General features: G+C 42.8%; 1 protein-coding gene across 3 annotated transcripts; it reads right to left on the bottom strand.

The window, feature by feature from the left end:
* Positions 1-9,597: 9,597 nt before the first annotated feature.
* LOC311064165 (uncharacterized protein) lies at positions 9,598-13,393 on the bottom strand. 3 transcript variants are annotated; one of them, XM_084083959.1, is made up of 8 exons: positions 12,794-13,393; positions 12,673-12,723; positions 12,206-12,413; positions 11,965-12,017; positions 11,607-11,743; positions 11,432-11,496; positions 11,067-11,146; positions 9,598-10,474 (listed from the first exon to the last, which is right to left on the bottom strand). In XM_084083959.1, exons 5-8 carry the CDS (start codon positions 11,664-11,666, stop codon positions 10,356-10,358), a joined length of 324 nt encoding a protein of 107 aa, XP_083940085.1. In that variant the 5' UTR covers positions 11,667-11,743; positions 11,965-12,017; positions 12,206-12,413; positions 12,673-12,723; positions 12,794-13,393; the 3' UTR covers positions 9,598-10,355. The 3 variants fall into 3 exon arrangements, with proteins under 3 accessions (XP_083940085.1, XP_083940084.1, XP_083940083.1); XM_084083958.1 differs by having other exon boundaries at positions 12,206-12,401; XM_084083957.1 differs by having other exon boundaries at positions 12,206-12,401; positions 12,673-13,393.
* Positions 13,394-22,460: the final 9,067 nt, after the last annotated feature.

The following is a 22,460-nucleotide window of genomic DNA, read 5'->3' as shown; positions in this document are numbered from 1 at the left end:
TACCGTTACCGTTGCTATCATAACATTTTAAATAACTGGTGGTTAGGTGTAGAAGGGAGATGGCTTTGTATTAAACTAGTTGTGGATGTACAAGCATTTTTGCATGTCAATATGGAGACTCGCAATCAGTTTTATTGTCACTTCCACAACACACACTAGGCAAACAGGGGAGCAAAATGCCATTCTCCTCAACTCATGATGCACATTAAAAAGAGGCAAACATTAAAAAGTAAAGAGCAGACAACATTGGTAAAAAGTGCTGATGCATTCAAAGTGCAATCCATCTTTCAAGATGTTGGTTTTGGGGGCAATACATGGTTCAGGGTTCTGATGGTTTGGGGCAGCTGTTGGATGACCTGCTGGTGCTTCCCCCTGAGCTCTTGAACCTCCTACCAGATGGCAGGAGTTCAATCGAGCTGTGTATTATGTCAGATAGGGACTAGGACAGCATGTTGCCTTTGCACATTTTTTATTGCCTTTTTCTACTATGCAGATGCAGTCATGAAATTCGACCCAGAAGCCACAGAGGACCTCATAAGGCAGCATGCCGCAGACCACCTCAAGCATGCTCCAGCGAGAAGGGGAGGACACACAGCAGGCACTCAGGACTGATTTAACTTGAACTTTCACTGTCCATTGTGGGGGATCTTAGTGTCACAGTATTGTACAGTGTTGTGTAATTTGAACTTGTGTTCTGTTCAACGAAGTAGCTCTGGTTGGACCTTACCCTGGTAGCTCACTGGCTATTCAGTACAGCACTTGTTTAATATGTTTCAGTTGTTGTGGAACCGGCCCAAGCAAAAAGGGTGTCCCTGCAAAGTAAGCTGTGCTATTATGTTTTATTATTATTTTATTTTCATTCGACTAGTGACGTGGACTTGGACTTAGCCCCCCTCGGACATACCTGTGGACTACACCAGGTACAAATGACTTTTTTGTTGCTCTCCCTCATGGAGCTACTTGCGGATTATACCAGGGTCAGTCCACCCTAGGTGGACACGCACTGACCTTTTGCACCTTAATCCCATGTATAACGCACTGACTTTTTTGTCTTTTTTTTTATTGTACTCTTTTTCTCTAAGCACCTTAACGTCATAAGTATATCATGCACAGTATACGTACATTGCTGCTATGCTCAGGCACCTTAGTTTTTATTATCTCAGGTACTTTGTAAATATGTAGATAACTTGTTTGGCCTTCTGCTGTTCTCTTGTTTGATCTCCTTCCCACTTGCCCCCCACCCCTCTTCTTCTTCCCCCCCTCTTCTTTCTATGGAAATTAACGTTGCGCTGGGAACGATGTACAAAAACGAATTTCACCCACTTTTGTACCTTGTAAACCTGTGATGTGACAATAAACCTGATTCTGATTCTGACGTGTAAAAAAAAAAGAAGAGAAGTTAACTGCTCTGTTCTGGATCAAGCTTAATCAGCCCTGGTGACTGCTTTGTGTGTGCTTTGTGTTAAGTGGCTGTCCCGCTTCTGTTCTGTCAAAAACAATTCAAAGCTGGCTTGATCTGCTGTTTGTTTGAATACTTAATTAGTCAGATAGGTAAACGTCATGAGGTACGTTAAGGCTAAAAGGATAACACAAGTCCTGGGGACTTGTTTCCATTGTGGTCCTATGAACTAGATTCCATTTCAGGGGGTCTAGTTCCAGTCCACAAATATTCCACAATCATATGGAATATTTGTGGAATACTGTAATTGTGGAACATTTGTTTGCGCAGCTGTGTATTCACAAGAAGAATAAAGAGATAATAAGGAAATAAGTGTGTATTGAATTGTGATTTGTTTGTAAACCTCTGTGTACTGTATTCCCAGTTTTCAGAAGGTGGCATAACCATTTGATCTTGTTCATTTTCCTGTAGCTTTGTTTGATTAGCTTAGCAGCATGTTAACTACTAACTATGTTAAAGCTACAGGAAAATGAACAGGAAATGGGGATTACAGTTATGCACCGAGCCTAGAAGAAGTGGATTGTTTGATTAGTTTATTGAATATTAAAATTCAAAAGGATAAAAAACACAAGAAAGCCCGTAGGCTTGTTTCAATCGTGGTCCTTTGGGAAAGGGGACATAGGGAGCTACAATACAATACAATATAATAACATAAAAAACATAAAACAAGGCCAAATAAAACTTACAAATTCAAAAAGGACAAACAGAAGCCTAAACATCAACTAAACAAAAATTAAGATTGGGGTAAAGATGTCTATAATTAGTCTAAATTTGACGTAGAAAAGATGACCACATTTGGACTAGAATAAGCCCTTATGTAGAGGTTTGGACGTTCAGAAGACATCCGACAAAGACGCAATTAAAACTTTCATTCTGCACCCTTCAGGGACCAAAATGGGACGTTCAAAAATGACCTCATTGCACATTGGGAATAAAATAATATACTGTATATGTGAAAACATCTGTTCCATTCCTGTTGTTCCCTGAAGATGAAATGGTCGAGCTCGTTTGCCTGACCCCCAATTGTTATAATTGATCGTTCCTTCCGACCGACCGAGAGGCATACCGGACCGAGGTGGAAGGGCAACACTGCCCTCTAGTGGATACATCCAGTTTGTACATGCACATGTTAACCCAGAGTACAGAAGTCCTGACGTCACTCGTCCATCCCCTGGGTCGTAAAGTCATTTCCCTATGGAGAATAACATTGGGTCATCATAGAATCGTCTCATAAGAATTGTGGTCCAAAAATAAACAAACTGCCTCGGCGATATTGTCAGGGAGGAGCCTCGGCATTGTTTATGATAGTCAGTCACTCATATTTGAAAAAGTCAGTTTCTGGCAAATTTAACTAATTCGGCAGAAGTAACATTAGCGTTTTCTCACCGTCAGTTGATGCTTCATATCCATAAGAGTAAAACCGCCGGGGTCATTTGTTTATGTTTGGAACACAGTTCTTATTTGACGCGATATTAAACACGTCTATGGGAATTCAGAACAGGGGGGAAAAGGTTTTAAAGGTTTACGGTTCTAGAGGTTTTACATCTTCTAAAGCTCTAAGGTATTCTCTAAAATTCAAATGGTAGCCGATATGTCCTAAGTAGGCCGAACGTTGTAGAGTTGGAACGGAGTTTGTAGCTAAAAGTATGAAGGACTAGTTAGGGGTCAAAAAACGGGCCGAATACGTAGTGACAATAACGTCAGTGTGCTCGCTAAGTATATACTGTTAGGCACATACGTGAAATGTGGCCTCTGCACTTTAACAGCCTCCAATCACTCTAAGATTGCCACATTGTTGACCTGACCTGGAATCGTACCCAGCACATCCAGGACCTCTGGTTCACCAGGCAGGCCCACTAACCACTCAGCTATAGCACTCTGATTAACATCATGTCAGAAAATGAAATGAAACAGAGGTCTGACTATACTGAGTCAGAGTCAAGCTTTACAAAATGTAAGTTGTGTAAAAAAAAGTCTCACTATACTAAGTTGTTATTTGTTTGTTTAAGTCAGGCTATACTCTACTCAGAGTCATAAGTTTACAAAATGTACTAAAGTACAGTGAACGTCTGTGCGGTTTGTCTTCATCACTGAAAATAACGTACATGTAAACAGATATAAAACTGCTGTCATGTGCAGTTGGGGTGAAGAAACACAACCATTTCACTCCTAATAGTACCTATTTGATTTGACATCCTGACTTGCTGCTGTGGCTGAGGCTTGAACCTGTTACCTGCGGCTCACTAGTCAGTGACTCTATCCATTCACCTACAGCTGTTTCCTTGTAATCTGTGGTTCTAAAACGTTTTGTTGTCAACCCCCCAAATTGACATGTATTTGGGCAGTGGACCCCAATGTGAAAAGATGTAGTGTCAGGGCCCCCCATGAAAAAGATTTATATTTATGCTGTAACACATTTTAAAGTTATTTGTCTTGTTTGTTGTTCAAGTCAAAGCACCAGGAAGGCTGTACTTGAGAGCCATCTGTTAGCTCAATGGGTTGAGACACAGTATTCATGATCCAGAGGCCATGAGTTCAAATCCCATTGATGTCTTTCTTATGAGTCTTTCCTTTGCAGACTGGCTTCCAGAAGATCAAGTGAAAAGCATCAGGAAGGCTGTATTTGTCATCCAACTCTTAGCTCAATGGGTTGAGACGCAGTATACATGATCCAGAGGCCATGAGTTCAAATCCCACTGGTGTCTTTACTGTGATGCTTTCCTTTGCAGACTAACTTCTAGAAAAACAAGTTAAAAGCACCAGGAGACCTGTAACTCTCAGCCAACAGCATAGCTCAACTGGTAGAGCGTCTGTCCAATAACATGACTTGACTTCACTTGGGTGGGTTCGATTCCCACTCGAGTGAAGTTTCCCCGGTATCTTGGGGCAACGGATAAATTGACTGATATCCTTAGTGATGCTTCCCTTTGCAGACTAACTTCCAGAAAACAAGTTAAAAGCACCAAGAAACCTGTAACTCTCAGTCGACAGCATAGCTCAACTGGTAGAGCGTCTGTCCAATAACATGACACTTCACTTGAGTGGGTTCAATTCCCAGTCGAGTCAAGTGTCCCCGGTAACTTGGGGCAACGGATAAATTGACTGATATCCGTAGAATAACTTGTAGGAGTGTGCTGGTTCAAATCCAGTTCAACCCAGGACCGAGCGGTCCTGGGTTCGATTCCCACTAACGTCAAGTCCCCGGTAAATTGGGGCAGCGGATAAATTGACTGATATCCGTAGAATAACTTGTAGGAGTGTCCTGGTTCAAATCCAGTCACCACCTTAGTAACTGAGACCGAATCTGGCCAATTCGGTCTCAGTTACTGAGATAGATAGAGGGTGTGTAGAGTGGGCGGAGTAGAGTAGGCGTAGAGTAAAGAGGGAATGTAGTGGGAGGAGTAGGACTAGGGGGAGGATTAGGAGTAGGACTAGGGGGAGGAGTAGGACTAGGAGTAGAACTAGAGTAGGGGGCCAGGGGAGGAGTAGGGCCAGAGTAGGAGAAGGGGTAGGGCCCAGAGTAGGGGGAGGAGTAGGGCCAGAGTAGGAGAAGGGGGAGGGCCCAGAATAGGGGGAGGAGTAGGGCCCAGAATAGGGGGAGGAGTAGGGCCCAGAATAGGGGGAGGAGTAGGAGAAGGGGGAGGGCCCAGAATAGGGGGAGGAGTAGGGCCAGAGTAGGAGAAGGGGGAGGGCCCAGAATAGGGGGAGGAGTAGGGCCAGAGTAGGAGAAGGGGGAGGAGTAGGGGGAGGGCCCAGAATAGGGGGAGGAGTAGGGCCAGAGTAGCAGAAGGGGGAGGGCCCAGAATAGGAGGGGAGGGCCCAGAATAGGAGGGGAGGAGTAGGGCCCGAGTAGGAGTAGGAGGAGGAGGAGTAGGGGCCAGAGTAGGAATAGAGGCCAGGAGTAGGGGGATGAGTAGGGCCCGGAGTAGGAGTAGGGGGGGGGGAGAGTAGAGGGCCATGGTTTTGGTTTCTGTATGTAGGTGGAGGGAAGGTAGTTAAGGCCAACATTCCTATTTCCCTCTAGTTGTCCTCTTATTGCAAATCTCCATACACGCGATATTGCAAATCTCTAATAAAATTTCACCTCCATACAGAAACCAAAACCATATCCCTCTCCTGGCCTCTACTCCACCCACCTACTCCTCCCCCTATTCTGGGCCCTCCCTCTTCTCCTACTCTGGCCCTACTCCTCCCCCTATTCTGGGCCCTCCCCCTACTCCGGCCCTACTCCTCCCCCTACTCTGGCCCTACTCCTCCCCCTATTCTGGGCCCTCCCCCTACTCCTCCACCTTCTCCTACTCTGGCCCTACTCCTCCCCCGACCCCTATTCTGAGCCCTACCCCTCCCCCTATTCTGGGCCCTCCCCCTCCCCCTATTCTGGGCCCTCCCCCTCCCCCTATTCTGGGCCCTCCCCCTTCTCCTACTCTGGCCCTACTCCTCCCTCTATTCTGGGCCCTCCCCCTTCTCCTACTCCTCCCCCTATTCTGGCCCTACTCCTCCCCCTATTCTGGGCCCTCCCCCTTCTCCTACTCTGGCCCTACTCCTCCCCCTACTCTGGGCCCTACCCCTTCTCCTACTCTGGCCCTACTCCTCCCCTGGCCCCCTACTCTAGTTCTACTCCTAGTCCTACTCCTCCCCCTAGTCCTACTCCTCCCACTACATTCCCTCTTTACTCTACCCCTACTCTACTCCGCCCACTCTACACACCCTCTATCTATCTCAGTAACTGAGACCGAATTGGCCAGATTTGGTCTCAGTTACTAAGGTGGTGACTGGATTTGAACCAGGACACTCCTACAAGTTATTCTACGGATATCAGTCAATTTATCCGCTGCCCCGATTTACCGGGGACTTGACGTTAGTGGGAATCGAACCCAGGACCGCTCGGTCCTGGGTTGAACTGGATTTGAACCAGCACACTCCTACAAGTTATTCTACGGATATCAGTCAATTTATCCGTTGCCCCAAGTTACCGGGGACACTTGACTCGACTGGGAATTGAACCCACTCAAGTGAAGTGTCATGTTATTGGACAGACGCTCTACCAGTTGAGCTATGCTGTCGACTGAGAGTTACAGGTTTCTTGGTGCTTTTAACTTGTTTTCTGGAAGTTAGTCTGCAAAGGGAAGCATCACTAAGGATATCAGTCAATTTATCCGTTGCCCCAAGATACCGGGGAAACTTCACTCGAGTGGGAATCGAACCCACCCAAGTGAAGTCAAGTCATGTTATTGGACAGACGCTCTACCAGTTGAGCTATGCTGTTGGCTGAGAGTTACAGGTCTCCTGGTGCTTTTAACTTGTTTTTCTAGAAGTTAGTCTGCAAAGGAAAGCATCACAGTAAAGACACCAGTGGGATTTGAACTCATGGCCTCTGGATCATGTATACTGCGTCTCAACCCATTGAGCTAAGAGTTGGATGACAAATACAGCCTTCCTGATGCTTTTCACTTGATCTTCTGGAAGCCAGTCTGCAAAGGAAAGACTCATAAGAAAGACATCAATGGGATTTGAACTCATGGCCTCTGGATCATGAATACTGTGTCTCAACCCATTGAGCTAACAGATGGCTCTCAAGTACAGCCTTCCTGGTGCTTTGACTTGAACAACAAACAAGACAAATAACTTTAAAATGTGTTACAGCATAAATATAAATCTTTTTCAAGGGGGGCCCTGACACTACATCTTTTCACATTGGGGTCCACTGCCCAAATACATGTCAATTTGGGGGGTTGACAACAAAACGTTTTAGAACCACAGATTACAAGGAAACAGCTGTAGGTGAATGGATAGAGTCACTGACTAGTGAGCCGCAGGTAACAGGTTCAAGCCTCAGCCACAGCAGCAAGTCAGGATGTCAAATCAAATAGGTACTATTAGGAGTGAAATGGTTGTGTTTCTTCACCCCAACTGCACATGACAGCAGTTTTATATCTGTTTACATGTACGTTATTTTCAGTGATGAAGACAAACCGCACAGACGTTCACTGTACTTTAGTACATTTTGTAAACTTATGACTCTGAGTAGAGTATAGCCTGACTTAAACAAACAAATAACAACTTAGTATAGTGAGACTTTTTTTTACACAACTTACATTTTGTAAAGCTTGACTCTGACTCAGTATAGTCAGACCTCTGTTTCATTTCATTTTCTGACATGATGTTAATCAGAGTGCTATAGCTGAGTGGTTAGTGGGCCTGCCTGGTGAACCAGAGGTCCTGGATGTGCTGGGTACGATTCCAGGTCAGGTCAACAATGTGGCAATCTTAGAGTGATTGGAGGCTGTTAAAGTGCAGAGGCCACATTTCACGTATGTGCCTAACAGTATATACTTAGCGAGCACACTGACGTTATTGTCACTACGTATTCGGCCCGTTTTTTGACCCCTAACTAGTCCTTCATACTTTTAGCTACAAACTCCGTTCCAACTCTACAACGTTCGGCCTACTTAGGACATATCGGCTACCATTTGAATTTTAGAGAATACCTTAGAGCTTTAGAAGATGTAAAACCTCTAGAACCGTAAACCTTTAAAACCTTTTCCCCCCTGTTCTGAATTCCCATAGACGTGTTTAATATCGCGTCAAATAAGAACTGTGTTCCAAACATAAACAAATGACCCCGGCGGTTTTACTCTTATGGATATGAAGCATCAACTGACGGTGAGAAAACGCTAATGTTACTTCTGCCGAATTAGTTAAATTTGCCAGAAACTGACTTTTTCAAATATGAGTGACTGACTATCATAAACAATGCCGAGGCTCCTCCCTGACAATATCGCCGAGGCAGTTTGTTTATTTTTGGACCACAATTCTTATGAGACGATTCTATGATGACCCAATGTTATTCTCCATAGGGAAATGACTTTACGACCCAGGGGATGGACGAGTGACGTCAGGACTTCTGTACTCTGGGTTAACATGTGCATGTACAAACTGGATGTATCCACTAGAGGGCAGTGTTGCCCTTCCACCTCGGTCCGGTATGCCTCTCGGTCGGTCGGAAGGAACGATCAATTATAACAATTGGGGGTCAGGCAAACGAGCTCGACCATTTCATCTTCAGGGAACAACAGGAATGGAACAGATGTTTTCACATATACAGTATATTATTTTATTCCCAATGTGCAATGAGGTCATTTTTGAACGTCCCATTTTGGTCCCTGAAGGGTGCAGAATGAAAGTTTTAATTGCGTCTTTGTCGGATGTCTTCTGAACGTCCAAACCTCTACATAAGGGCTTATTCTAGTCCAAATGTGGTCATCTTTTCTACGTCAAATTTAGACTAATTATAGACATCTTTACCCCAATCTTAATTTTTGTTTAGTTGATGTTTAGGCTTCTGTTTGTCCTTTTTGAATTTGTAAGTTTTATTTGGCCTTGTTTTATGTTTTTTATGTTATTATATTGTATTGTATTGTAGCTCCCTATGTCCCCTTTCCCAAAGGACCACGATTGAAACAAGCCTACGGGCTTTCTTGTGTTTTTTATCCTTTTGAATTTTAATATTCAATAAACTAATCAAACAATCCACTTCTTCTAGGCTCGGTGCATAACTGTAATCCCCATTTCCTGTTCATTTTCCTGTAGCTTTAACATAGTTAGTAGTTAACATGCTGCTAAGCTAATCAAACAAAGCTACAGGAAAATGAACAAGATCAAATGGTTATGCCACCTTCTGAAAACTGGGAATACAGTACACAGAGGTTTACAAACAAATCACAATTCAATACACACTTATTTCCTTATTATCTCTTTATTCTTCTTGTGAATACACAGCTGCGCAAACAAATGTTCCACAATTACAGTATTCCACAAATATTCCATATGATTGTGGAATATTTGTGGACTGGAACTAGACCCCCTGAAATGGAATCTAGTTCATAGGACCACAATGGAAACAAGTCCCCAGGACTTGTGTTATCCTTTTAGCCTTAACGTACCTCATGACGTTTACCTATCTGACTAATTAAGTATTCAAACAAACAGCAGATCAAGCCAGCTTTGAATTGTTTTTGACAGAACAGAAGCGGGACAGCCACTTAACACAAAGCACACACAAAGCAGTCACCAGGGCTGATTAAGCTTGATCCAGAACAGAGCAGTTAACTTCTCTTCTTTTTTTTTTACACGTCAGAATCAGAATCAGGTTTATTGTCACATCACAGGTTTACAAGGTACAAAAGTGGGTGAAATTCGTTTTTGTACATCGTTCCCAGCGCAACGTTAATTTCCATAGAAAGAAGAGGGGGGGAAGAAGAAGAGGGGTGGGGGGCAAGTGGGAAGGAGATCAAACAAGAGAACAGCAGAAGGCCAAACAAGTTATCTACATATTTACAAAGTACCTGAGATAATAAAAACTAAGGTGCCTGAGCATAGCAGCAATGTACGTATACTGTGCATGATATACTTATGACGTTAAGGTGCTTAGAGAAAAAGAGTACAATAAAAAAAAAGACAAAAAAGTCAGTGCGTTATACATGGGATTAAGGTGCAAAAGGTCAGTGCGTGTCCACCTAGGGTGGACTGACCCTGGTATAATCCGCAAGTAGCTCCATGAGGGAGAGCAACAAAAAAGTCATTTGTACCTGGTGTAGTCCACAGGTATGTCCGAGGGGGGCTAAGTCCAAGTCCACGTCACTAGTCGAATGAAAATAAAATAATAATAAAACATAATAGCACAGCTTACTTTGCAGGGACACCCTTTTTGCTTGGGCCGGTTCCACAACAACTGAAACATATTAAACAAGTGCTGTACTGAATAGCCAGTGAGCTACCAGGGTAAGGTCCAACCAGAGCTACTTCGTTGAACAGAACACAAGTTCAAATTACACAACACTGTACAATACTGTGACACTAAGATCCCCCACAATGGACAGTGAAAGTTCAAGTTAAATCAGTCCTGAGTGCCTGCTGTGTGTCCTCCCCTTCTCGCTGGAGCATGCTTGAGGTGGTCTGCGGCATGCTGCCTTATGAGGTCCTCTGTGGCTTCTGGGTCGAATTTCATGACTGCATCTGCATAGTAGAAAAAGGCAATAAAAAATGTGCAAAGGCAACATGCTGTCCTAGTCCCTATCTGACATAATACACAGCTCGATTGAACTCCTGCCATCTGGTAGGAGGTTCAAGAGCTCAGGGGGAAGCACCAGCAGGTCATCCAACAGCTGCCCCAAACCATCAGAACCCTGAACCATGTATTGCCCCCAAAACCAACATCTTGAAAGATGGATTGCACTTTGAATGCATCAGCACTTTTTACCAATGTTGTCTGCTCTTTACTTTTTAATGTTTGCCTCTTTTTAATGTGCATCATGAGTTGAGGAGAATGGCATTTTGCTCCCCTGTTTGCCTAGTGTGTGTTGTGGAAGTGACAATAAAACTGATTGCGAGTCTCCATATTGACATGCAAAAATGCTTGTACATCCACAACTAGTTTAATACAAAGCCATCTCCCTTCTACACCTAACCACCAGTTATTTAAAATGTTATGATAGCAACGGTAACGGTAGACAGTTGGCATTGTATTTTTTTTATGTCAACCGGAAAGGACATGTTTTACCCAATTACATTTTGATTTGTCCTTGGTCAACATGAAATATGGGCTTACCTTGTATTGCGCTGAAAGCCGCAGTCTTCTCTTTTTCCCCCTTCATGTTCAACTGTGCCATCAGACTGTTACTGAAGAGCCTTAAGAAAAACAAATTACATTTGATAATGTAGTAGGATTTATTGTAAAACATGGTATAAACCCTTTATACTACTAATTTTCACTTAATGTTCAACCATTATGTCATTGACATGACATAACAGAGGATTCAGGTGTTAAGCTAAAAAAAAAAAAGGCAAATTAATGGAAACATGCAGTCAGGCGCTCATCTAGAAGAATTAACCAAATAAGTGTTCACACATTGAAAACCACAGCGCACCCAAACATCACACAGGGGTTAATTCATAGTGTATGTTGAAACATACCTGTCAAGAACTTTGTGGACACAGTCCTTAACGTCCTTCCCTCTATAACGGGAAAGTTGCAGCACCTGTTGGAATAAGTCCATGAAAACTTTCACTGACATATCCCAGAGGAACGTAAAAAGTGTGCGAGTGCATCTTATGCTGTTCATTACTTCCAGACTCTTGAAAAGCCTACCAGGGTATTAAAAGCTTGGACATCACTGAGGAGTTGCTCCTCTCTCTGGAAGTCCTCCATTCTCTCAACATGACTGGCCGCTGAAGAGGCAGGTTCTTTAGTGAATATTGATATGGTCAGGACTTTCTTCTGGTATACTGAAAAATAAGTAAGTGTACACAGAGACATGTTATAGACACCACCCTACAATGATACAAAACACTGATATAATTGAAGAGCAGTTTTTGTGTCCCGATAGGAGAGGAGACAGAGAGAACAGTAAAGGAAGAAAGGAGAGAATGGGCAGAAGAGAGAAGGGTTGCAAATTAAGTGTCCCCCAGTTTGTTGGGGGTCTTCATTGAAATAGCTCAGAACTTACCTTGTGCTGGCAATGGGAATGCCCATGTTGGCCTCTCAGTCACTGCATAGCACCTGTAATAAGAACAAAAGTACATTTTAGAAATTACAAAGTGATATTTTTGCATTAAAACTTTCCAAGACAGATGACTATACATTAGATGAGAAATAATAAATATGTCATATTGTAACAATTAGGGGTGCACGATACTACTTGCTGAATTGTAAAGGTTTTGATTACTTGGGGCCTTTGGACAACTCACCATGCCTGACCGTGTCCCTGGATCTGTCATGTCTGGACCTGACCGTGTTCCTCGACCCATCACTGCGGTGGGACCTGTCATCATGTCTGGACCTGACAGAGTGCCTCCGAGCTGTTGCTGTACCTGGAGTCGTGGCTGGTCCTGATGCTGTGCCGGTATCCGACACTGTGTCTGGAGCCATCACTGTGCCTGATGGCTGGAGCCATCACTAAAGACTTAATACTTGGACATAATACTACTACAACACCATGTCACACTGAAAAAGACTACCCCTACTGGTTGGTCTTAGATGTTGACAATCACACATCTCCTCTGATACACATAGTTCAACACATTGATCCTGTAACTACTTACTCATTGCTTGTGAATTAGGTATGGTAATGATTTCTTTAGTATGCACAACATGTAACACCTTGTACTGACTGTACTTAAAATGTGTTGGTGCAATGGAGAAAGTGAATACTCACGGGGTGTGGACATTTCTCTGCTCCGAGGTGTTACACTTGCATGTCGGGAGCCTGGAAAAGACAAAGAATGTTCTTAGATCGAAATACAAAAGGTGACTGCTTAAATGTGATTCATACTCACTGTGTGTAGACATCTCCCTGTGCCAAGACCCCTCAGCATGCTCCAACTCGACAGACATGGTGTCCACCACGACATCCACCAGGCCATCCAGGGCTTGATTTTCAGAGTCTGAAACATAACAATCAGCTTGTAACTGATTTCATGTTGTGTGTACCCAATACATCATTATCATATGTCATAAATTGACATCAATACTCAACAAGCATTGAGTAACACATTGTTGTCCTGGCTGGACTGCAACTTCCTTGGTGCGATAGGAAAGGAGGGCACCTATACGGCTGCAATATAAAGTAAAAATAAACATATCCATATCTAAAATAGACAGCCTTATTAAAGCATTTGATTGTCATTTTTGACAATGGACTTATAAATTGATTATAGAAGAAAGTTACCCATAATGCTCCAAAACGTCATATAAAACATGAATGGTCTACAATGTGAGGCCCAGTTTCTGTTAACACATTTCATATTTAGAAGTTACTTGAGAAACATATGAACTCTACATCAGTCATCATCTTGTCTTTTAACAGGTTTCCTCTTCCCTTATCACCACATCCACATCCTCCTCTTCCTCCTCTGCTTGGCTGGTCAGGTTGTAGTTGTCACATTCACAAGCTTTAACTAGAAGTTATACAATTCAACTGTAAATATTGATTCAACTATTTGTACTTGAATTATTGAGTAAATGATCCAAAAACCTGCCTGAAGTCATCTTTATCTTGACTAACTGGGACGTCAGCCAGTCCTCCTGGGGGTCCTTTCTCATCTTGTAAGTTGTGTTTGTTTGGCATTTGGCCATCTAATGGTTCCCTTACCCCTGTCGATCCAATTATTAGGAATTGTACCCTCTGTCTCCTTTCCATCCTCCAACCACACATCCCTGGCATACATGACCTGAAAAAGACAGCACAAACATGTTAGTGCAATATCAGAAAATAAATTATGTGAACCATAGTCAATAAATCACCGGGCAAGTGGTCATGTTAGTAGAGGGCAAAGAACTAGAGGCGGCCGGATTGAAAATGCTACGATTCTCATTAGAAGCAACATGGAGGGATGAGAACAGAAATGACTACATTTGAGTATAAGCCCAGGTTAGAAGGTTAGACGATAAAGCAAGAGAGGTGGATAAAGCGAGAGGTGAGGTAGAGATGGTTTATCTGAGGCGGAGGGAGAAGGATGCTGAAACGCAAGACAAATAGCAAATTTAGGGTGTGCTGAGAGAGACAAGCAGGTGATGATCGAGGAAGGTGCAGCCATGATGGGAACTAGCTGAAAGAAAAATAAAATGTAACCTTTAATATTGCTGTTCCAGACCATGGCGAAAGGGTATGAGGACAAAACCACCAACGTTTCTTGTGGGAGGCAAGCCACCTTGCGGAACAGATCTGTTTCACGCAGTAGTCCATCTTTCATCCTACCCTGACTTGGCTTCCATTTCCTTGCTTGTTCTTTCACTGAAGTCCTGATTGTTTTTCTGGATATATGATTTGATTGACAGCTGCAGCAGTGCAGCCAGTCTCATCCCTGACATTGTTGTCTCCTATCAAGGGACCATAGATGACCCACCCCAATAGGGTCCTCACAGCATATGGTCGATCTGCCTGGCTGTTAACCACCTCCAAAAAGGTTCCAATAACTTTGAAGCATTTCTGCCAATCAGTAGGTCAACACCAGAGTCTATTTCTTGCAGTTTCATATGTTTCAAATAAGGTCATGGTGACAAGCCCTGTTGTTTTTGGAATATTGTGTTGTGAGACAGGCATGGTTTTATGAGTGAACACATTAGGGAGTTGTATGAAATCATTTTTGTCCAACTTGGCTATTTCCAAACCTGAGATATGGTGACTGGTCTCAGGCTTCACTTGGTTCATTGTGCGGAGAAGAATATTTGTTTTTTGTCCGGTAATGTTTAGCCTTCTCATTAAGTTTTCAGTGCAGAATGTGGATGTGCTTCCATGGTCCAAAAATGCATATGTTTGCAACACTGTCTCCCTGTGGCTCTTCACTTGAACGGGTACTATGGAGAAGATGGAGGTTTCATCAATATGACCACATGTGTGAGGTGAGACGACAGCATTGTTTCCTATTGATTTCTTTTCCGTTTCTTCCAGGGTTGAGCTCTAGGGGGTACGGGCGGGTACGGCGTACCCTTAGTTATGAGACTGTGGGGGCCGCGCGTGCTCAACATGCACTCACCGTCAGCGGCGGTCGTTAACACCTTAAAGTTTAAACAATAGCCTCTGAAGGTTAGCGCCGTCAGTGGCGAGACATTCTCAATAGCGTCTACCTGGCTGCTTTGCATAACATTAGGCTACTGGAGAAAAGCCATGTACTTGAATTGAATGTGCACTGCAGAGTGTGAAGGGGATTGCTTAGCAGAGCACCCAGTTCTCTGAGACAAGACAAAGACAAGTTGTCTGATTATTTTAACTGCTTATCTGTGGGTGAGTCTATGTAAAGGGCTTTTATATAAAACTAAAAGGAAAATTAAATAATTGATTAATTGAAACAAAAATAAAAACAACAAATTAACAATGCAACAAAATAATAAGAAATATAAATACATTAATAATCACATGTTGAATACAGTATTAGTAAGTGGCTATGTGCACATGCCTGCGCACGTGACGTCATAAAATACAGTACCCTTAGTTCAAAAATCCACAGCTCACCACTGGTTTCTTCAATGTGGAGTATATCAGGATGGTTTTGTTCACACGTATCACAGGTTAAACGACTTGTGCAGTCTCTGCTTAAGTGTCCTCTTTTCAAACAGCCAAAAACAGACTCCCTTTTCCTTTAAGTAGTCCATCTTCTCTCTGTGTCTTCTCTATTTCATCTGTGGACACCGCTCCAATGTGTGACCACTTTTATTGCAGAAAAGACAATCATTATGATAGCTGATGAATACACTTCTTTCCACTCCATTTGACTGCACTGCCGTTTCTATGGGTGTTACTGTTGTGGCAAAACTGCTTCTTGGAATGTCTCTTGTGTCTCTTGGTTTGATGATGGTTGAGGTTTTGACAGTTGTAGTTTGCTTAGCATCTTGTATGTTTCCAAACAGTGGGTCAGACAGTATTTTTTACCTGTCTCTCTATGAATTGTACAAGGTCAGAAAGCTTAGCACGATGTCCATGCCTCTCCTGTAGCTTGCATGCCTTGTTCCTCCAGGTTTATCCGAGCTTGTATGGATGGCCTTTTGTATATTGTTCAAAGTAATGTAAGCAGTCACTGTAATCGTCAGTCTTTTTCTCCACTCCTCTCTCAAATGCCCTGATAAACATTTCATATTGCAATGGGTCACCATCATAAACTGGAATGTCTCTTGGTGGTAAAGTGGAATACAGATTTTGCTTAACCAGTAAAGCAGTTTTTTCATTCTGTCTTCGTAGCACATTACAAATATCACCTGCAGGGGGTGTAGTGTGAGTGACATGACCTTGAACATTCTTTTTCCCATGAAGCTGTACATTTTCAGTTTGCACATTTTGGTTTATTATATTTTCGGTTTGAACATTTTGCCTGGGGAGAGAGTATTGCATTAGAGGAGTCATGAAATGAGCTTTGGCAGATTTTTCATGAAGTGGTTGTTTTGGTCTCACAACCTGTGGCTGGGAGGGAGGCTTTGTGGTTTCCATTGTTTCCTTTTTAGGTAGGTATGTATTTGCATTTGGGTTGAATGGGGTTGTTTCCTTTGGAGCAGCAGCTCCTTTCTTTGAGTTTGTCCCACTTGACACTCTTGATGAGTTCCTTGGCCCATGGTTTCCAGTACATGGGCCTTTGCATTTGCTGCTTCCAGCTGAGTCTCCATTTCCAGTTGCTCCTTTTGCATTCTGAGTTGTCCCTGTTATGCTTCAATTTCATATTTTTGTGTAAGCCAGCCACCTGTTCCATGAGAGCAGCCTTTTCAGCCGGAGCTATGATGAGCAGATGAAGTTGAAGATAATTTTGATGGAGTGGATTTGTGTGTGGATTTTGATACATTTGATATACTGTCATGGGGTCCAATGTCATCAGAATGTACAGCACTCCACATTTCACTTTCAGCAGTGACCGGTGTTTGTGGCTCATTTTCAACAGTGACATGTATTGGTAGTTCCTTCTGAATAATGACATGCATTTGCTGTTTCACCTCTGATAGCCACAGGTGTACATCCTGTACAAAACCTTCCAGAATATACATTTTTGGTTGAAACCATGAATTTTGCCTTGCAATTTCCTCCTCAGGTAATGGCAAAACCACCAATGATGAATGACTTTCCCTTGCTTCATCACACAGTTTGATTAATCTGAAGGTCACTGCAAATCAACAGCGAGACAAAATTAAACATATTACAAACATAAACAAACAGATAATACATATATTACAATATATTAAAAGCAGAAGTGATACTTAGGCGTCTTCCTTCTTGCGTGTATCATCATCAGATGTCCAGCTCAATGACGTGCAGCCACTCCCTCGTCTCAGGTCCCACATGGTCTGTACAGGACACAGAGGTGATTATGTGATAGGCAGTCTGCATAAGCATGCTGTGCAGTCTGTCAGGCCCAAACTGTAGGAGTAGTAGCGCAGCAAAATAAACTTTATCTTGAAAGAAAGAATAAGAAAGTCGGAAGATTACTATAGTCTAAAAACATAAACAAACAGATAATACATATATTAAAAACAGAAGTGATACTCAGGCATCTTCCTTCTTTCGTGTGTCATCATCAGATGTCCAGCTCAATGACGTGCAGCCACGCCCTCGTCTCAGGTCCCACATCAAAGAGACCGGCCTCCGATGGTGGCCTGTACAGGACACAGAGGTGATTATGTGATAGGCAGTCTGCATAAGCATACTGTGCAGTCTGTCAGGCCCAAACTGTGGGAGTAGTAGCGCGGAAAAATAAACTTTATCTTGAAAGAAAGAAGAAGAAACCCGGAAGATCTATAGTCTACTATAGTCAACACTAAATCGCGCAAACATACACACTTTGGTAGGGGTTTGGATTGTGTCGTTACCTTGCCATGATGCAACTCGAAAGGTCACTGAAAATCAACAGAGAGACAAAATGAAACATATATTAAAAACATAAACAAACAGATAATACATATATTACAATATATTAAAAACTGAAGTGATACTCAGGCGTTTTCCTTCTTTCGTGTGTCATCATCAGATGTCCAGCTCAATGACATGCAGCCACGCCCTCGTCTCAGGTCCCACATCAAAGAGACCGGCCTCCGATGGTGGCCTGTACAGGACACAGAGGTGATTATGTGATAGGCAGTCTGCATAAGCATACTGTGCAGTCTGTCAGGCCCAAACTGTGGGAGTAGTAGCGCGGCAAAATAAACTTTATCTTGAAAGAAAGAAGAAGAAACCCGGAAGATCTATAGTCTACTATAGTCAACACTAAATCGCGCACACATACACACTTTGGTAGGGGTTTGGATTGTGTCGTTACCTTGCCATGATGTAACTCGAAAGGTCACTGAAAATCAACAGAGAGACAAAATGAAACATATATTAAAAACATAAACAAACAGATAATACATATATTACAATATATTAAAAACTGAAGTGATACTCAGGCGTTTTCCTTCTTTCGTGTGTCATCATCAGATGTCCAGCTCAATGACGTGCAGCCACGCCCTCGTCTCAGGTCCCACATCAAAGAGACTGGCCTCCGATGGTGGCCTGTACAGGACACAGAGGCTGTGCAGTCTGTCAGGCCCAAACTGTGGGAGTAGTAGCGTGGCAAAATAAACTTTATCTTGAAAGAAAGAAGAAGAAACCCGGAAGATCTATAGTCTACTATAGTCAACACTAAATCGCGCACACATACACACTTTGGTAGGGGTTTGGATTGTGTCGTTACCTTGCCCTGATGTAACTCGAAAGGTCACTGAAAATCAACAGAGAGACAAAATGAAACATATATTAAAAACATAAACAAACAGATAATACATATATTACAATATATTAAAAACTGAAGTGATACGCAGGCGTTTTCCTTCTTTCGTGTGTCATCATCAGATGTCCAGCTCAATGACGTGCAGCCACGCCCTCGTCTCAGGTCCCACATCAAAGAGACCGGCCTCCGATGGTGGCCTGTACAGGACACAGAGGTGATTATGTGATAGGCAGTCTGTATAAGCATACTGTGCAGTCTGTCAGGCCCAAACTGTGGGAGTAGTAGCGCGGCAAAATAAACTTTATCTTGAAAGAAAGAAGAAGAAACCCGGAAGATCTATAGTCTACTATAGTCAACACTAAATCGCGCACACATACACACTTTGGTAGGGGTTTGGATTGTGTCGTTACCTTGCCATGATGTAACTCGAAAGGTCACTGAAAATCAACAGAGAGACAAAATGAAACATATATTAAAAACATAAACAAACAGATAATACATATATTACAATATATTAAAAACTGAAGTGATACGCAGGCGTTTTCCTTCTTTCGTGTGTCATCATCAGATGTCCAGCTCAATGACGTGCAGCCACGCCCTCGTCTCAGGTCCCACATCAAAGAGACCGGCCTCCGATGGTGGCCTGTACAGGACACAGAGGTGATTATGTGATAGGCAGTCTGCATAAGCATACTGTGCAGTCTGTCAGGCCCAAACTGTGGGAGTAGTAGCGCGGAAAAATAAACTTTATCTTGAAAGAAAGAAGAAGAAACCCGGAAGATCTATAGTCTACTATAGTCAACACTAAATCGCGCACACATACACACTTTGGTAGGGGTTTGGATTGTGTCGTTACCTTGCCATGATGTAACTCGAAAGGTCACTGAAAATCAACAGAGAGACAAAATGAAACATATATTAAAAACATAAACAAACAGATAATACATATATTACAATATATTAAAAACTAAAGTGATACGCAGGCGTTTTCCTTCTTTCGTGTGTCATCATCAGATGTCCAGCTCAATGACGTGCAGCCACGCCCTCGTCTCAGGTCCCACATCAAAGAGACCGGCCTCCGATGGTGGCCTGTACAGGACACAGAGGTGATTATGTGATAGGCAGTCTGCATAAGCATACTGCAGTCTGTCAGGCCCAAACTGTGGGAGGAATAGCGCGTCAAAATAAAGTTGTTGTTTAGTTGTTGTCCAAGTCGAACCAACGCAATCCACCGTGTTCACTCCACTGCTTCGCAGCTGGCTTGTGAGTTTAGGATTCACATTCTCTAAAATGAGTTTAATGACGTCCTCCTCACTGATCTGAGGCTGCCAACGTTGGCACAGAGACCTGTACATATAGGCAAAATGTCTAAGGCTTTCGTCTTCACCCTGTACTCGGGTTCGAACTCTCAGCCAATTCGTCCTCATAGACCAACACGTCCAGGTGTTGGTCTCCTGGCCTACTACATCCCACTAGTCTCTGGCAGTGCCATGAAACACATTCCTGAGTGTCACAATGAGTTCCTCATCCAACAGGGGCTGCATGGCGAGAAAGTCACGGCACTTTTCCAAATAACGCAATAGATCTGAGGTGTCCTCACGCTGTCCAAAGGTGGTTAATTGGAGTTTAATGGGAGATTTGCCCATAAATCCTCCTCGCAGGTCACCTTGTACGTTCTCCCGACGTGTACCTCCACCAGTGCGTAGCGTGGACTGCAGATGTTGATGCGCCTTACCAGATGGTGCAGTAGGTGGTATGACAGGAGAACTGGTTTGTAGTGTGGTTTGAACAGCAGTTCCAGCCACTGAAGTAGTGTTAATATTTCTGTATTCATGGTCTCCAGATTTTTCAAGCATGTTGCTACTGATGATTGAGTGTGTTCCAAATTGTGTACAATAGGGGCAGAGCAGTATTTACAACCCTCAGAACTTCAGTATGGCGTTTCAATTTCCAGTTCATGCTCACTCATTGCAGTTGAATGTCCATCCGGTTCATTGATCTGATTTATTTCACTTATTGCAGGTGAATTTCCATCCGGTTCATTGATCTGATTTATTTCACTTATTGCAGGTGAATTTCCATCCGGTTCATTGATCTGATTTATTTCACTTACTGCAGGTGAATTTCCATCCGGTTCATATATTTGAGGCTGGTTAGCTTGAGTTGACATTGTTTGAGGGTGGTGGTGGTGGTGATGATGATTTGTTTGAGGGTGGTGGGTTTGACACCAACACGGGTGCTGAGTTTCTATTTCATCAAAGACCCACAAGTTTCCATCAAACTTTTCCATTTTGAAATTGCAAATGTTCCCTTTTTGATCGCGTTTGAATAAATAAAATTGTTATTTCCCACTGAGCTTGTTTGCACAGTTTTGCTTGTTTGTTCCTTTGTTTGTTGAAAATGATCCGGTTTTGCACCTGTGAACTCAGTTGTTTTTGCTTGAGATTGAGGTCCTTTTAAACATCTGGGGTGCCACTTTTTATGTAACGGTTTAGCTTTGATATTACTGTTTGGGGTGCCAGTTAGGCCAAAGCCTAACACGAATTTAGTCCAGTCTGGACAAAAAAAACACTTTTTTAAAAGCCAACCTTACACAGGATTTAAATGCACAATTAGTAGAACCAAATGAACCTTAAAACCTGAAACCAGGGATTGATTACCCACAAAAGAATACCTTCAACTCAATAAACAACAGAATGAATGAAATACACAGACACAAAAAACCTCAGTTTGACTTTGTATTGTAAAATAATCCCCAATCCAGTCCACAGTTTGTCCAATACCACGCAGTTCAGTGTCAGTTCACAGAAAGTCACTATTCACAACCCACTGTTCCTTCAAAACAGGTTATTCACAAATGTATTGAAACCTTGGTTAACCAAAATGAAATAAAGACAAAATAAAAATGCCCCACGACCTTTACCGTGGTGGCGAACGAATGAATGAGGTGTGAGAGAGGAGGGGGGGGGGATAGCTCCAGGAATCCACTCCACTTTTTCCGGTGTGCCTGTGTGTGTGTGTGCGGTTTGGATTGTGTAGTTACCTCGCCATGATGCAACTCCAAAGGTCACTGCAAATCAACAAAATGAAACATATATTACAAACATAAACAAACAGATATTACATAGATTACAAACAGAAGTGATACTCAGGCGTCCTTTTCTTTCGTGTGTCATCGTTAGACGTCCAGCTCAATGACGTGCAGCCACATCCTCGTCTCAGGTCCCACATCAAGAGACCGGCCTTCGATGGTGGTCTGTACAGGACACAGAGGTGATTATGTGATCGGCAGACTAAATAAGCATACTGTGCAGTCTCTCAGGCACAAACTGTGGGAGGAGTAGCGCGGCAAAATACAGATTATCTAGAAAGAAAGAAGAAGAAGAATAAAGTTGGGAGATTACTATAGTCCATACTAATAAACACAGATCATTTGTGGTGCAGTTGATTAGTTACAACATATCCGTCATAACCACAAATTAGACAGCACGGCACTGTACCAAATCCCATTAAACAATAATCTCTCAAAAGAAAAATAACACAAACAACAACTTATGTAACCCACATGGTTGTGTAAATCTAAGCATAAGAAGACATCCCAAATCACCTTCACACAACAAAGTTAACTAATACAGGTCTAAGGAGTTAATAATCAATAGAGTCACACTTACAGACAATGCTTGCCTGGCACAACAACAGAAATGGCAGCAAGGGTTTTAAATGCTTTGGTTTTGGCTGAATAGACTGGGATCTAACTCTCTAA

The sequence above is a fragment of the Gymnoscopelus microlampas genome (assembly GCF_963454915.1).
Source record: "Gymnoscopelus microlampas genome assembly, chromosome: 17".
Classification (NCBI taxonomy): Eukaryota; Metazoa; Chordata; class Actinopteri; order Myctophiformes; family Myctophidae; genus Gymnoscopelus; species Gymnoscopelus microlampas.
The sequence above is the reverse complement of the archived record's forward strand: the minus strand, read 5'-3'. Positions and strand labels throughout refer to the sequence as shown.